Below are 14,935 nucleotides of genomic sequence, written 5' to 3'. Positions count from 1 at the left end.
AAGGAGACAATTAATGAGGGGGGTTTATTGTGCAGGAAACTGGTTCACATAGTGGTCCAGTCTTTTGCTGAACTGGACCGTGTGATCTAGCGGTCACTGTGACAGGCCTCTCGTCGGCCTGCGGGCCACCCAGGTCAGAAGTCAGGAGCTCAACCTCGGCCACTCCCCCGTTGTCACAGCACTCCAGGGACATACAAGTAATGGAGGAATCTCAGAGATCAGACATCTTGCTAGAAAAGAAACATGCAAGGTTTATAAGATAGACTGAGTAGGGATAGTTGGAAATATTTGTTGGAAATGAAGTTAAGGGGATAGTTACGGGGATTCATGGAAAAGGTAGGACTTAGGGTGATTCTTAAAAGGTGATTAGGAGCTCGCTAGGAAAACACGGTATGGAAGGATACTCCAAAGAGAGATAATAGCCAACTATCTCTAGGTTGTGTAATAACTTAGAAATGGTAACCTAAGTTGTTCCAAGAAAGATTTTAATCTGATTGCCTTCATCCTAAGCAGCCCAGAGTTGGTGTCAGCTGCTCAGTGTGCTGAGGCTACCCTTCTTGTCACAACCAGGACACTTAGCAGGGGACTAGAGAGAGATGATGGCAAAGCTAGAAGCAACTGATACTGTAGATTATGCTGTCCCAAAGGGTCGATGGCAATCTCTACCCAAACTGAAAGGTCTGTATGTGCTGCTGCCTTAACAGCCCATCACCCATCTGAGGGCACCATCCTCTGCCCTTGCCCTGTGGGCCCAGAGCTCAGACTGAAAGTTGTGGTGAGGACTCATCCTTTGAGCACACAGTCACCAAGAGAGCCTGGTCAATGCTGGGGCTGCTGTGGCCATCAGCACTCATCCTTCCACAGGCTCCCAGTGCACAGGGGAGCAGACAAGTTCAATGCCAGAGCAAAGGGGACCCAAAGTCAGAAAAACGGGGCTCCATGGGAAAAGCGAGTGTAGATTCCAATGTCCGAACGAGTCTAGACGTGGGAGCACAGACTGGAGGCCCACACCCAGAAAGAGGAGTGGCATCAACAAAGGCTGACCCTGGGAATCCTGAGGGGGTACTGAGCTTGATCTCCTCGAGCCAAGGAGACCACAGCCTTCTGCTCCCAAGTCCAGTGGCTCCTCAGTGATATTCTGTTTCTACCCTTCTTCATACAGGGGAGGTGCATCGACTTTGCCTTAATGAGTCCTCACTGCATGCCAATGCTCTATGGCTCAGAGACCTGCCTTCAACCCAGTCAAGAGTGCCTCCCCCTCAATATCTGCTGCTCACGTTGTCAGCATCCCCCACCGATATGCTCTCAGCCACCGTCCAGGATGTTACCGCTGATCCCTCCCCCAGAGGTCTACAGAAGTACTTTATCTCTCCCGCCCCCCTAGCTCGACATCTAAAGAAAACTGAAAATTAGGAGCCCCTTTTGTACCAAATTAGACATATATATATATATAATACAATATATATCTTGTGTTTTGGATTACAGTCAAAAGGAGCTGAAATTAGTTTCTGATCAGCAGGAGAGTTTCTTGCCTGGGGAGCACTGCTCCTCTGTATGAGACACAACTGTACTCATCTACCAGGACAAGGCACCCTGGTGTCCTGTGGATGTAGACGTGATGAGTCCCATTCCCACAAGACAGACCTCCATCTGTCACCAAGCGTTGAGATGCATGAGGTGTTAGACGAAATATGCTCTTTCAAGAAAGCCCCAAATATCTGATATATGGAAATAGTCTGGTGTCCATTACTCACTTGCTGTTACTTAATCTCCTGGGTGAGTTACGTAATCTCCCTGTACTTCAGTTTCCTTACTGAAAAGATGTGGATAATGGTGTCTCTTCTAAAAAGAGGGCGACAGTAACTGCTGCAACATGCTCAGCACAAGGCCAGGTCACTTGTAAAGACTCAGGGGCCAGGTCTTTAAGGTCTTCTCTGCTTCACCAGGGAAGGAGACGGTGATGAGCTCAGAGACATCAGCAAGTGTGTGGTGAGTGAAAAGATGTTAGAAAAAATCATCACTGGAACTTTAAGCACTGGATACCATGACAAAGGGTTGGCATACATGAGAATTCTCTGAAAACTGTTAACCACAGGAAGTTAACATCAAAGGCCACCACCCATGTAATCTCCAAGATACCATCAGAAAAGTTCCTTCCACCACTATGTCCTTGACAAACATGAGTTCCCTTCGTGTCCCTTAATTTTTCTCATAGAGTTAATTCCTAGTTTCCAATTTCCTATCAGCTCCTCTGATTTTTCCTATCAGCTCCCAATTTTCCAGGTCCCTTCTGAAGAAGCCTTTGAAGACATAATCAGGTTTCTTTGCACACTTATATGCTAGAGGACTATCAGTAGACAAAAGTTCATTGTGAAGATCACACAACATGTTTATGAAGATGAATCAATACCCTGGACCAAAGAGTCCCAGATGAGTAGAAGTGGCTACTACCTCAAATGTGTACATACCAGTGCAACAAACAAGGGACCATTAAGAATCAAGTAAACATGAGAAGATGAAAAGAAGTGAATAAAATTCCCTAAAGAAATAGAGATCTATGAACTCTCTTATAAAGAATTCAGTCCTCTTCAAGCAGTTTAGTGAAACGCAAGAAACATGGACAGACAACTACATGAAATTCAGGGGGAAGATGCACCAACGAAATGAGAAGCTCAACAAAGAAAACAATCAAAAGAACGACTGAAAACGAGAGCTGAAAAATAAAACACTGCGTTGAAGAATAGAATAAAGTATTTCAGCAACAAACTCAAGCAAGCAGAAGAAAGAATCAGTGAACTAAAAGGTAGATCATTTGAAATTATCCTGCCACAGGAGTGAAAAGAAAAAAAATTATTAAAAAGTGACAACACACGCTGGGACATTATCAGTAGAAAAAAATAGTGAATTATGGAAGTCCCATATGAGAAGAGAGAGAGAGAAAAGAAAGTATATTGGAAACAAAATGGTTGAAAACTTACCAAACATGGAATGAGAAATACATCTAGATTCACGAGGCCCAAAGAATCCCAAATAGCTTGAGCCTGCAATGGTTACAGGAAATCACATTGTGAGTAAATAGTCTATGGTCAAAGACACAAGCAATTTTTAAAGCCACAAGAAAAAAAAAATGAGCCACCACATGTAAGACACCATCATAACACTCAAGAGAGACTTCTCAATAGAAACTCTACAGACCAGGAGAGAGGGATGATGTATTCAAATACAGAAAGAAAATAAAACTGTCAAGGAAGAATATTGTATCCAGGAAATCTACTCTTCAGAAATGAAAGAGATATTGCAAACATACCAAAGAAACAATAACAAAACAAAGCTGAAGGTGTTCATCACCAGAAAATTTTCTGTATAAGAAATGCTGCAGGAATTTCATCAAGCACAAATAAATGAATAATAATTAGTGTCAGAAGAATGTAAAACTCACCAGTAATGGCTGATCCTGTAATATTGTCATAATAGTGCATAATTCACTCAGAATACCAGTTAAAATGTTAAAAAATATATTAAACAACCATAACTACAATAATTTCTTACTGGACACAAAACATAAAGTATGTGAGTTGTCATATTGATAACCTAACATGAAGGAGGAAGAAATAAAAGGAAAAATTTAGGTATGCTATCAGCTTAAAATAGAACATTATAAATATCAGATATTTTAGGTATGCTTCATGATAACCACAAAGAAATAACCTCTGGTAGATATACCGAAGATGAAAGAGGAATCTTAGCATACCCCCTACTAAAAGTTATAAAATAACAAAAGACAGCACAATAAGAATGCAGGATACAGGAAGCTTGGGGCTGGTGCACTGGGATGACCCAGAAGGATGGTATGGGGAGCGAGGCGGGAGGGGGGTTCAGGATGGGGAGCATGTGCATACCCGTGGCGGACGCATGTTGATGTATGGCCAACCCAATACAATATTGTAAAGTAATTAGCCTCCAATTAAAATAAATTAAAAAGTTAAACTAAATTAAATAATTAAAATAAATAAATAAATAATAATAAATGTTAATAGGAGTGTAAACTTCAAAAAAAAAAAGAAGCTAGGGAAAATGGATTTAGAAAACAGTTGAAAAAATTAACAAAATGGCAATGGTAAGTACCTACATATCAATAATTACTTTAAACAAAGTAAATTCAATTAAGAACACATAAAATAGCTTAATGGACAAAAACAAAAAACAGGTCCAGAAATATGCTGCCCATAACAGAATCACTTCAGCCTTAAAGACACACAAGGATTAAGTGATGGAATGGGAAAAGAGACTCCAGCAGAGGGTAAGCAGAAGACAACATCAATACCTATACCTTACAGGGAACGTAGACTTTAAGCTAAAAATGCTCTAGGGAAAAAGGTCATTATATAATGATAAAAGAAAGTCAATCTGTCAAGAAAACAGCAATTGCACACATTTATGCACCCAGCATTAGAGCATCTAAGTATATAAAGCAGTTATTAACAGAACACATGGAGAAATAAGGGCTTCCCCAGTGGCTTAGTGGTAAAGTATCCACCTGCAATGCAGAAGCTGCGGGTTCAGTCTCTGGGTCAGGAGGATCCCCTGGAGGAGGGCATGGCAATCTACCCCAGTATTCTTGCCTGGAGAATCCCATGGACAGAGGAACCTGGTAGGCTACAGTCCATAGGGTCGCAAAGAGTTGGACACGACTGAAGCAACCCAACATGCACACAAGGAGAAATAAATAATACAGTAAAAGGTGGAGATTTTAACATCCACTCTAAACAATGGAAAAATCATCCAGATAGAGAATTGATAAGGAAGCGGCCGATTTGAAGAAAACCAGACCTAAAGGCCAAATGCATTATATTTCATCCAACAGCAGCAGACTCCAATTTTCTTAAGCGCCTATGGGCCAGTTTCTAAAGTAGATCCTTTTTTAGGCTCCAGGTAACTCTTGATAAATTTAAGGAGATCAAAATCATGGCATGTGTTTTTTCCAAACACAGTGGTATGAAATCAGAAATGAATATCATGAGGAAAGCTGGAAAATCCTCAAACACGTGAAAAGTACATACCACACACGTCTGTACCCAGTGGATCAGAGAAGACTTTTTCAAAACAAAAATAGACAAATATCTTGAACAACGAAAAAGTAAAGACAATATATAAACAAAACCATGTGGTATGCCTCAAAAACTTTTCTAAGGATGCCATTTATAGAAGTAAATTATTATTTTAAGGAAAAAGAAATAGTTCAGCCTAAGGAACTAAATAAGCACAAAGTAGAGCGCAAGGATGGTTCAACACACACCAAACTATAAATGTAACGTCACATGAATAGATTGAAAGAAGAAAGTCCTATGTCCATGTCAGCAGATGCAGAAAATGCATTTAAATGAATTCAACATCCATTACTGATAAAAACTCTCAACACATGTATGGAAGGACCATAGCCCAACAAAAAACTCCATATATGACAGTTCACCAATTAACATCAACCTGGATGTTGATCGAACCCAGGTCTCCTGTATTGCCGGCAGATTCTTTACCACTGAGCCAGAAAACCTTAGAGACGCCACAGAATAAATTAGATATGATCAACAAATTCAGTAGAGTCACAGAATAAAAAGATCATAGAAAAATTACTAGCATTTCTATGGAGTAACAATGTAGGATCTGAAAAAAATGAAGACAGCAATCCCATATACAATAGTATCAATAAAACTTTCATCTATCAGATGAAAGAGCTGTATATTAAGAGTATAAGACATTGATAACAGAAACTGCAGAAGGCATAAATAAATGGAAAGATGATTTATATTCATGGATGAGACTAATCAATATTGGTAAATTGTCCAGACTCCCTAATGCCGTTTATGCCTTCAGTGCAATCTCTGTCAAGATTGTTTTAAAGATGGCATTGCATTCATCCCTGCCTTTCCCTGATCAACTCCACAAGCAAGTTCTTGAAGCTAGCACACCCATCTCGAAGCATTTCTTCAGTTTGTGAGACGTTTGCTGGACCACACTCCACTGAGTGTTCTGAGCTTTTGTCATTAAGAAATATGTGTCCTGAGCCCAGGAGGACCTGAGGCGTGGGCAGCTCTGCTCCTTCCTCATGGGGACATCATTTAGGTTCAACTCAGCTTCTTCCTCTTGCCCTGCCCCCTGCCCCCCCTGTAAGAGGCCTCACGACTACCTGCCCTGCTCACTATCTTGATAAGCGTTTGTGACATGTGTTTTGCATATTTCACCTCCTTCCATCCTCCATATACCTGTAGGGTCATCATCATCCTTCACCGATGAGGAGGGCCCAGATCCTGCCTCACTAGCATCCTGCCCAATGTCCGCTGCAAGGAGGTGGCACAACCGGGACTGAACCTCAAGTGTGTGTCCCCAGAGCCTGTGCTGCACTGGCCACATCCCCTCCCAGAGCCCCCAGTGATGAACAGCCAACCAACCGTGTGACCCAAACTCCAAATGAGGGCACGCTGAGAGTTTAAGCATCCTTTCCTACCTTAACTCTAACTGCTCCTGAGTGTTTACTCCATGAAAAAGTCAGATTCTTGTCTAACTTCCTTGCACTTCTAACAGCTCCTGAGGAAATACAGGACACCCAAATATGTGTCTTTGGGTCTCCTGTGCTTTGTCATCCTGAAAGGACATCCAAACTGTGCCACTGTCAGCATCTGAGCCTCTCCTAATGTCATTTCAAACCTGATTCCTCCAAGGGGATGCCACTGACATCTAAGGTTAGCGTTGGCCAATGTTCCTTGAAGAGAGACAAAGTCAGACACATCACTGCACTGAGTGACCTTGAACTGATCACTCACCTCTCTCAGCCTGAATTTCTCATCATTATGCTGAATTTGGGCCAAACTATATTCACAGTCCTTTCTAGATCTCCCAGTGTATAACTAGAGCTGGGATGAAGCTAGAGTAATTACTTTTTTAAAAGCTCAAAATTAAAATGAGAAAATATATATTTTAAACCCTGAACATAACATAACATAGCAAATGAAATCCAATAAAGTACAAAAAGGGCAATACATCAAGACTAATTAGGGTTCACCCCATAAATGCAAGTCTAATTCAGGTTTGCAGTATCGATATAATTTACCACATTGGCAAAATGGAGAAGGGAAACATGATTATCTCAAAAAAGGAAGAAAATAGTTGCAAACAGTTCAAGTTCAGCATCACAATAGGAGCAGGCTAACAAAAGGCAGCTGCACAAAATGCATTCTCACAACTAACATTACACTCAGTGCTCAATGGGGACGGTGTCTCTCTGGGATCTGAAACTTGACCAGGAAGCCATCTCTGCCTTGAGAGGGTGCCTGCATCAGTGTGGGGAGGATCCTATGTAGTTGCTCTTCTGATCGAAGTCCTCTCTCAGAAGCATCAAGTGGTGTCCGATGAGGACAGGGCTGTAAGAAAAATCATGGCTGGGACTTTCGACTCTAGGTACTAAGACATGGAGTCCTACACATGAACATTCTCTGTAAAAGGCTGCTGCCCACATGTAGGTCCACATTCCAGGCTTACCAAGCACGTAGTCTTTCAAGAACTAATTGGAAAAGGCTCTGGCACCTGTTAGCTCCTTCAGACAGGAGACTAAATCTCAAAAAGACCACTCACATCATAATGAGGGAAATACAAATGACGACCACAAAGGAAGGCTACATTGATCAGAAAATATATAAAATATGACAATATCAAGTGTCATGAGGAATGTGAAGCTAGGAAAATCTAATAGGCTCTAGGGAGAAGTACACCAGATTTCCTCAATTCCAAAACACCATTTATATTGGATACTCCATTATTTTAAATACCACTCCAAAAATGCTTTTGATCACTTCTAATGTTTATTTTGCATGTTGAAAGACCTAGACTCATTAGGGGAGGATTTTTAACATATATCACTCTTCCTTTATGCACATAAAAATGAAGAAAATAAAGTAAGTGGGTTAAGGTATTTCCAAAAAGCTTTAAATTCATATTCTTAGCTTTTTGATCATGTTTTATTTAGACTTGTGTATGCCCACATAGAACAGAGAGAAGCCATTGCCACTCAACCTTCCCTGATTTCTGGTCACAGAACCTAGGAGCATCATAAAATAGTTCTCGTTTCTGTGACTCAGTTTGGGGTGATTTGCTACACGGAAGATGACTGAAAATGTCCCACATTCACAAAGAACTTTGACATCCTTGCAGGGCTTCTTTCCCTTCTAGATCCTTCTATCCATCCACTGGGTCACACAAGTAACCACTGCAGCACTCCAGGCTGCCAATTTTTGACCCAACAGTGATGTTCTTATGTAAATCACCTCAGCTGCCTTCTTTCAGTTGACAAAAAGGCAGACTTTTTGAAGGAATTATGGCCTCCTGAAAATGTTTGGGATGAAGAACAAATGGAAGCTTCATCTTCCCCCACCGCCCCATGCCTCCCTACTGGGACTACTGTCAGTAGGCAGGACCCTGAGCAGGCCTACGGGTCACAAAGTCACCATGCCAACCATCCTGTCCCTCATAAGGGACAGCACCGCAAACCCTGCCTCCTTGGGGCAGAGGAGGATTGTGCAGAGAGTGGGACCATCCCCCAGGGCCAGCCTCTTGCCTCTTCTGCACTCGGGCAGATATCAGGGGGGCCTACAGCCCAGCACACCTCGGTGAAAGGGTGGAGGCGTGGGGTCCCTGGGAACCAGCGGAGGCAGCAGATGCCACGGCCTGAGATGGCCTGATGGCCAGGGCCAGTGGGACCACGGCGGGTACCAAAGGAAATGGGCAGCGCTGGGCCTGGGGTGCTGGGCTCCATGCTCTTCCTGATGCTCGGGCTGCAGCCTCTGCCGCTTAGCCGAGGGAGATCCCTGCACCACCCCCCAAACTCGAGAAGCTTCCACCTGGGCTCCAGACATCACGGAAGCACCTGGGAGAAGCTGAAATCCTGCGAGGGTGCCTTTGACCTGTACTTCATAGTGGACGCGTGAGTGGCTCTCCTGCCTGGCCCCGGTGCTCTTCAGGGAACCTCTGTCTGCAGGACCACTTCATGTTTGATTAGACCCAAGGAACAGACCTCTGTGTCCTCCTTGTTCCTGAGTTAGGAGTGCCCTGGGCCTTTGTCCCCTGGGACATTTATATTTTGGAAAGTAAACAAAACACCACAGGGTTTCTGGGTGGCTGTCAGTCTCTCCATCAGCTTGACCTGGATCTGTGACCTGCATGTCCCTTAATCAGCTGGAGGGGCAGCTGATTGCCAAGTGCTGTCTTCTCGGCATTTGGGAGAAGCTCACTGTGATTTCTGGGTTTGTTTGGTTTCAGTTTTTTAATTTACCCCAGTGACTTCTATTTCTACTGCCTCCAGAGAGATTGACATGTCATCTGTTAAACATTCTCATGGTGTCACTGCTTACAAGTCCTTTGATTTGCAGGTTCTAAATGTCTTGCTGCTTTCTTTGACAACTTGGACACCCATGTGAATGCTTGTGTTCGCTTTCTGAACAGTTTGGTCTGTCTGCCTATGGCCTTGGGAAACCTGGGCCTCTTATTTTTTTGGGGGGGGGGTTTCCCTCTTTGTTTTATTTATTTATTTAGTTAGTTTTTTCTGACTTTCAGCCAACACAGGTTAGTGTCCTGGCCTGTGACTTTTATTTATTTATTTATTTATTTAATTTTATTTTATTTTTAAACTTTACATAATTGTATTAGTTTTGCCAAATATCAAAATGAATCCATCACAGGTATCCCCTCTGGCAATCAAGGAAGGAAAGGGAGGGGCAGGGCCTCAGACTGGAGAGGTTGCCTTGGTTCCATTTTCAACACCTCTGTGGGACTGATGATGATGTGTGTGTGTTCATCACTCAGTCGTGTTCAACTCTTTGCGACTCCATAGACTGTAGTTCGCCAGGCTTCTCTGCCCATGGAATTCTCCAGGCAAGAATAATAGAGTGAATTGCCATTCCCTTCTTCAGGGGATCTTCCTGATCCAGGGCTTGAACTTAGGTCTCCTGCATTGCAGGCAGATTCTTTACCATCTGAGCTACCAAGGAAGCCCAGGGCTGAGGATAAATTTTATTCACTCGGTAGTAATAGTGATATGACTCTCAATATCACTGAAGCACTTTACAGTCCCCAAATTCCTTTAAGGCACATCTGCTATCTTTAAAACATATGGAGGCAGAGTAGGGAATGTATTTGCATTTATAATCGACTGGAAAGAGGGCAGGCGCCTAGACATTGGATAAAGTAGCCCAGAGGCTGGTGAGAGTAACAGGACTGAATCCTGGATTCTACAAATGGGAAAAGGAGCAGAGGGTCAGGGAGACGTAAGTCTAGAGTATGGCTACAGTGGAATATGCCAGGCTTATCTGAAAGCACAGCACATTCCTCAGGCCCCACTGTCTTAAGCGTCCTCAGTCTCCACCCTGGCACTAAAGTTAAAGACAAAGGGAGCAACCGAAGGAAGAACCAGGAAGGGCCTGAAGCTTTCCCTGCTGGTGGAGTATCATGATGCCAGGACAGCAGTGTCCCAGGCCATGTTCAGCCCCTCCCCAGACAGTGGTCCCAGAAAAGGCCTTCAGTGTCCAGAGTGGCTCAGCTTTAAAGCTGATGAGAAGAAAATGGAAATAAAATGTTACAACACCCTCCTTGGCCTGAGGCCGCGGTGCCTGTTGGAGGCCCATAAGTGAGGGACAGGAGAGCCAACACAGCAGAATTTTTCGATGCATCTTTCCTTATTCCCTTGTCTTGAAGCCTTAAGTACAATGATCAACCCTCCTGGTTTGCCACCCGAAGTTCCTCACCCCCCTGCCCGTGGGTCTGGTTGGTCACCCTCCCCAGCACTCACAGTGATGAAAGTCACCACTAGGGTGACCCACTGAGGTTGCTGAGGGAGTGTGGCAGCCTTGCACTGCCTGGGATGGGAAGGATTTGCTTAAGTTTCTCCTGGAATCTGGGGAGGCAGAAACTGCACCCACTGGATGGATGCTCCTCATGTCTCTGACTCAGGTCTTCTTTGTTTTCAGGTCACAGAAGGCAAAAGATATTTGGGAGGACATTTGCCAACTAGTGGATGAGATAACGACGAAGTACACAAAGTACGGCTGGGGTTCCTCTTCCGGGCTGGGTACACAGCTCTCTAGAGTTGGTGGTCGTGGGTCTTCCTCTTCCGGGCTGGGCACATAGCTCTCTAGAGTTGGTGGTTGTAGACGTCCCTTTGCTCAGGAGCACAGAGCCTGGAGCAGGGGTGTTCTGAAGCAGAAAGGACACAGCACTCTGGTTCTATCAGGTCTTAACAGGTTTCTTGGCTCCTGTCTGTGAGTCAGGCCACGTTGTAAGGGACACAGTCTGCCCTGAGGACCTCACAGATTAAGAAACAGGCAAACCAGTAACCAAACACGGAGTTAAATCATGCCAAGGTTTAAAACTAAAGTGCAAAGGAATTACTTTCAACTTTAAGGAAAAAGCAAGTATTCTTCTTTTTTGAAAGTCAAGTGTGACTTCCTAGGGGATCTGAATTTTTGGACTAGATTTGAAGAATGGGGAAAGACAGGGTCATGTAAACAAATAGCAGATTTCTTGTCGAATGAGTGATCTGTTTGACTAGAGAGTACAGTTAACTATGGGGAGGGTTGAAAGGTGACTGGGACAGGACAGCATGGGACCAAAACCTTTAAGGCTCATAATGCCAAGCCAAGGGGCTTAAAATTCCTGCTCTGAGCATTTGGGAGCTACAAGCTGATTTTTGAGCAAGTGTCTAATATGATGCATGACGTTCTCCAGATACCAAAGTCAGCTAACTGTGGTTAAAATGATTTGTAACAAAAACCAAGAGCAGCAAGGAGCATAGCTAGGGACCTATGGTAGCAACTAAAATAAAAATAATGTGGTCAATGGACCACAAGGCAGTGGAAGGAGAGAGAAGGGAGAGACGTGTGGAAGGCTGAAACGAGGTAGAGTAATTTCTTTGAGAAGGCAGAGGAACCAGATATCAAATTGCCAACATCCGCTGGATCATAGAAAAAGCAAGAGAGTTCCAGAAAAACATCTATTTCTGCCTTATTGACTATGCCAAAGCCTTTGACTCACAATAAACTATGGAAAATTCTGAAAGAGATGGGAATACCAGACCACCTGACCTGCCTCCTGAGAAATTTGTATGCAGGTCAGGAAGCAACAGTTAGAACTGGACATGGAACAACAGACTGTTCCAAATAGGAAAAGGAGTATGTTAAGGCTGTATACTGTCACCCTGCTTATTTAACTTATATGCAGAGTACATCAGGAGAAACGCTGGGCTGGAAGAAGCACAAGCTGAAATCAAGATTGCCGGGAGAAATATCAATAACCTCAGATATGCAGATGACACCACCCTTATGGCAGAAAGTGAAGAGGAACTAAACAGCCTCTTGATGAAAGTGAAAGTGGAGAGTGAAAAAGTTGGCTTAAAACTCAACATTCAGAAAATGAAGATCATGGCATCCAGTCCCATCATTTCATGGGAAATAGATGGGGAAATGGTGGAAACCGTGGCTGACTTTACTTTTCTGGGCTCCAAAATCACTGCAGATGGTGATTGCAGCCATGAAATTAAAAGACACTTGCTCCTTGGAAGGAAAGTTATGACCAACCTAGATAGCATATTCAAAAGCAGAGACATTACTTTGCCAACAAAGGTCCGTCTAGTTAAGGCTATGGTTTTTCCAGTGGTCATGTATGGATGTGAGAGTTGAACTATAAAGAAAGCTGAGCGCCAAAGAATTGATGCTTTTGAACTGTGGTGTTGGAGAAGACTATTGAGAATCCCTTGGACTGCAAGGAGATCCAACCAGTCCATCCTAAAGGAAATCAGTCTTGAGTGTTCATCGAAAGGACTGATGTTGAAGCTGAAACTCCAATACTTTGGCCACCTCATGGGAAGAGTTGACTCATTTGAAAAGACTCTGATGCTGGGAGGGATTGGGGGCAGGAGGAGAAGGGGACGACAGAGGATGAGATGGCTGGATGGCATCACTGACTCGATGGACGTGAGTCTGAGTGAACTCCGGGAGTTGGTGATGGACAGAGAGGCCTGGCGTGCTGCAATTCATGGGATGGCAAAGAGTCGGACATGCCTGAGCGACTGAACTGAACTGAACTGAATTTCTTTGATATGAACAGAACACAGGGAAGGGGGCAAGGAGGGAAAAGGAGTGATGTTACAAAGCATATTGGAGCAGATAAGAGGCTGAGAGAGCTGTGCGGACGTGGGCGGGGCCCTTCTGTGCACATCCCATGTGCGTGCCTGTGTGAGGGAGAGACAGAGAGAGAGAGACAGAGGGAGACTTGGAGTGGGGCTGGGAGTATAGGGATGGAGCAAGAGGGTCCCACGTCTCCACAGGCCTCAGAACCCTTCACTAAGTTATAGGAACCTCTGGGCTTCAGGAAATAACCCCAAAGCAAGAGTTGGAATGGGAATAGAGAAACTGGCAGGCACCCCCTTCCTGGCTCCTCATTGGCTTCATTTGCGTACTTCTTCTCCAGCCCTGACCTGCGGATGTCCTTCATCACCTACTCCACACAGGGCCGCATCGTCATGAAGCTCACCTCAGACAGGCAAGTGCTGTTTTAATCCCCCAAGGCAGCCATGGTGGGAGGGTCACAGGAAAAACCAGGGAACTGAGGGTTCCCTGAGACATCATAAGGAGCCATAAGGTGCAGACTAGGCCATCCTGGACTGTCAGTGTCCACTCTGACCCCCAGCCCTGGCTCCCTCCCACTGACCTCTGGCTGGGCTGGCATTGATAGACCCCATGCTGCTAGATATCTCCACCTCCTCCAAGCCCAGTCCTCCACCTGTCCTATCCACCCAGCCCTCTTCTCGTTTCTTAGAACTGGCTCACTGTGAGGATTCCTGGGACCTGGAGGAGCAGATGCGGGCCCTTTGTGAACACTGGCCTGTGCTGGCTCCTGCTCCGTGTGTCAGTCTCTGCTCTGGGCCATGGGGGAAGAACCAGGTGGCAGGGATGGGCGTGATGAAGTGCTAGGGCTTCCATGGATTCACCCCTTGGTGGCTGAGACAAGGGAATCCATGAGTGTGGTTCTGAAGACCAGGCTGGGCTGGGGTCAGGAGGGCAGCATGACACAGCAGCATCCTGCTGCTGCTGCTGCTAAGTCGCTTCAGTCGTGTCCAACTCTGTACGACCCCATAGATGGCAGCTCACCAGGCTCCCCTGTCCCTGGGATTCTCCAGGCAAGAACACTGGGGTGGGTTGCCATTTCCTTCTCCAATGCATAAAAGTGAAAAGTGAAAGTGAAGTCACTCAGTCGTGTCCGACTCTTAGCGACCCCATGGACTGGAGCCTACCAGGTTCCTCTGTCCATGGGATTTTCCAGGCAAGAGTACTGGAATGGGGTGCCATTGCCTTCTCCACATGCCCAAAGGCCAGAGGTGGAAGATAGGGAGCTCATGAGCATCCAGGAGCTCAAGATGCTCATGATGCAAACGACTGAAACCCAGAGAGTGTGGGGGTGCCAGTGCATGGAGACAGCACTCCCCAGGCCTGGCTCCCAGGAGAAGCAGGGACTGGGGCTGCCTGTTCAGTGAGCTGGGGAAGGCGTGGTTTTGTGTGTCCCTGTGGTCTGCATTATGAAGAGAGAGACCTGAGTGAGTGTGAGGTGCAAGCAGCAAGTGAGGGGGAGTTGTCAGGCAGGCGGAAGAGAGAGAGACGGGGCCTCTGGTAGAGGAGCTGCCCGTGGGGGAGAGGAGGACCGCTGACTCCTTTAGGCAGAAGACTCAGAGTCTGAACCAAGCGACCTGTGGGGGCGACTCCTAAGGGGCTCCCAGTCCTCTCTGGAGAGTGGAGGTGAGGCTGTCTTTCTCAAGGGAAAGTGTCAGAAGAGGAGTGGGGATGAGGGGACGGGAAAAGGGTGATGGAGTTTTAAGAAGTTAAGGGCTTCGTGGGGACATAAG

At 45.1% G+C, this 14,935-nt stretch overlaps 1 protein-coding gene across 1 annotated transcript in view; it reads left to right on the top strand.

The window, feature by feature from the left end:
* Positions 1 to 8,547: 8,547 nt before the first annotated feature.
* The window catches only part of LOC133240559 (anthrax toxin receptor-like), a 39,088-nt gene continuing 32,700 nt past the window's right edge, over positions 8,548 to 14,935 (top strand). The window contains exons 1-3 of the mRNA XM_061405598.1: positions 8,548 to 8,971; positions 11,010 to 11,081; positions 13,507 to 13,578. Of these exons, the coding sequence (XP_061261582.1) occupies positions 8,769 to 8,971; positions 11,010 to 11,081; positions 13,507 to 13,578 (347 nt within the window). The 5' untranslated portion in view covers positions 8,548 to 8,768. The remainder of the gene's footprint in view (positions 8,972 to 11,009; positions 11,082 to 13,506; positions 13,579 to 14,935) is intronic.

The sequence above is a fragment of the Bos javanicus genome, chromosome 28 (assembly GCF_032452875.1).
Source record: "Bos javanicus breed banteng chromosome 28, ARS-OSU_banteng_1.0, whole genome shotgun sequence".
In the NCBI taxonomy this organism is placed as follows: Eukaryota; Metazoa; Chordata; class Mammalia; order Artiodactyla; family Bovidae; genus Bos; species Bos javanicus.
This window is presented reverse-complemented; position numbering and strand designations above follow the sequence as displayed.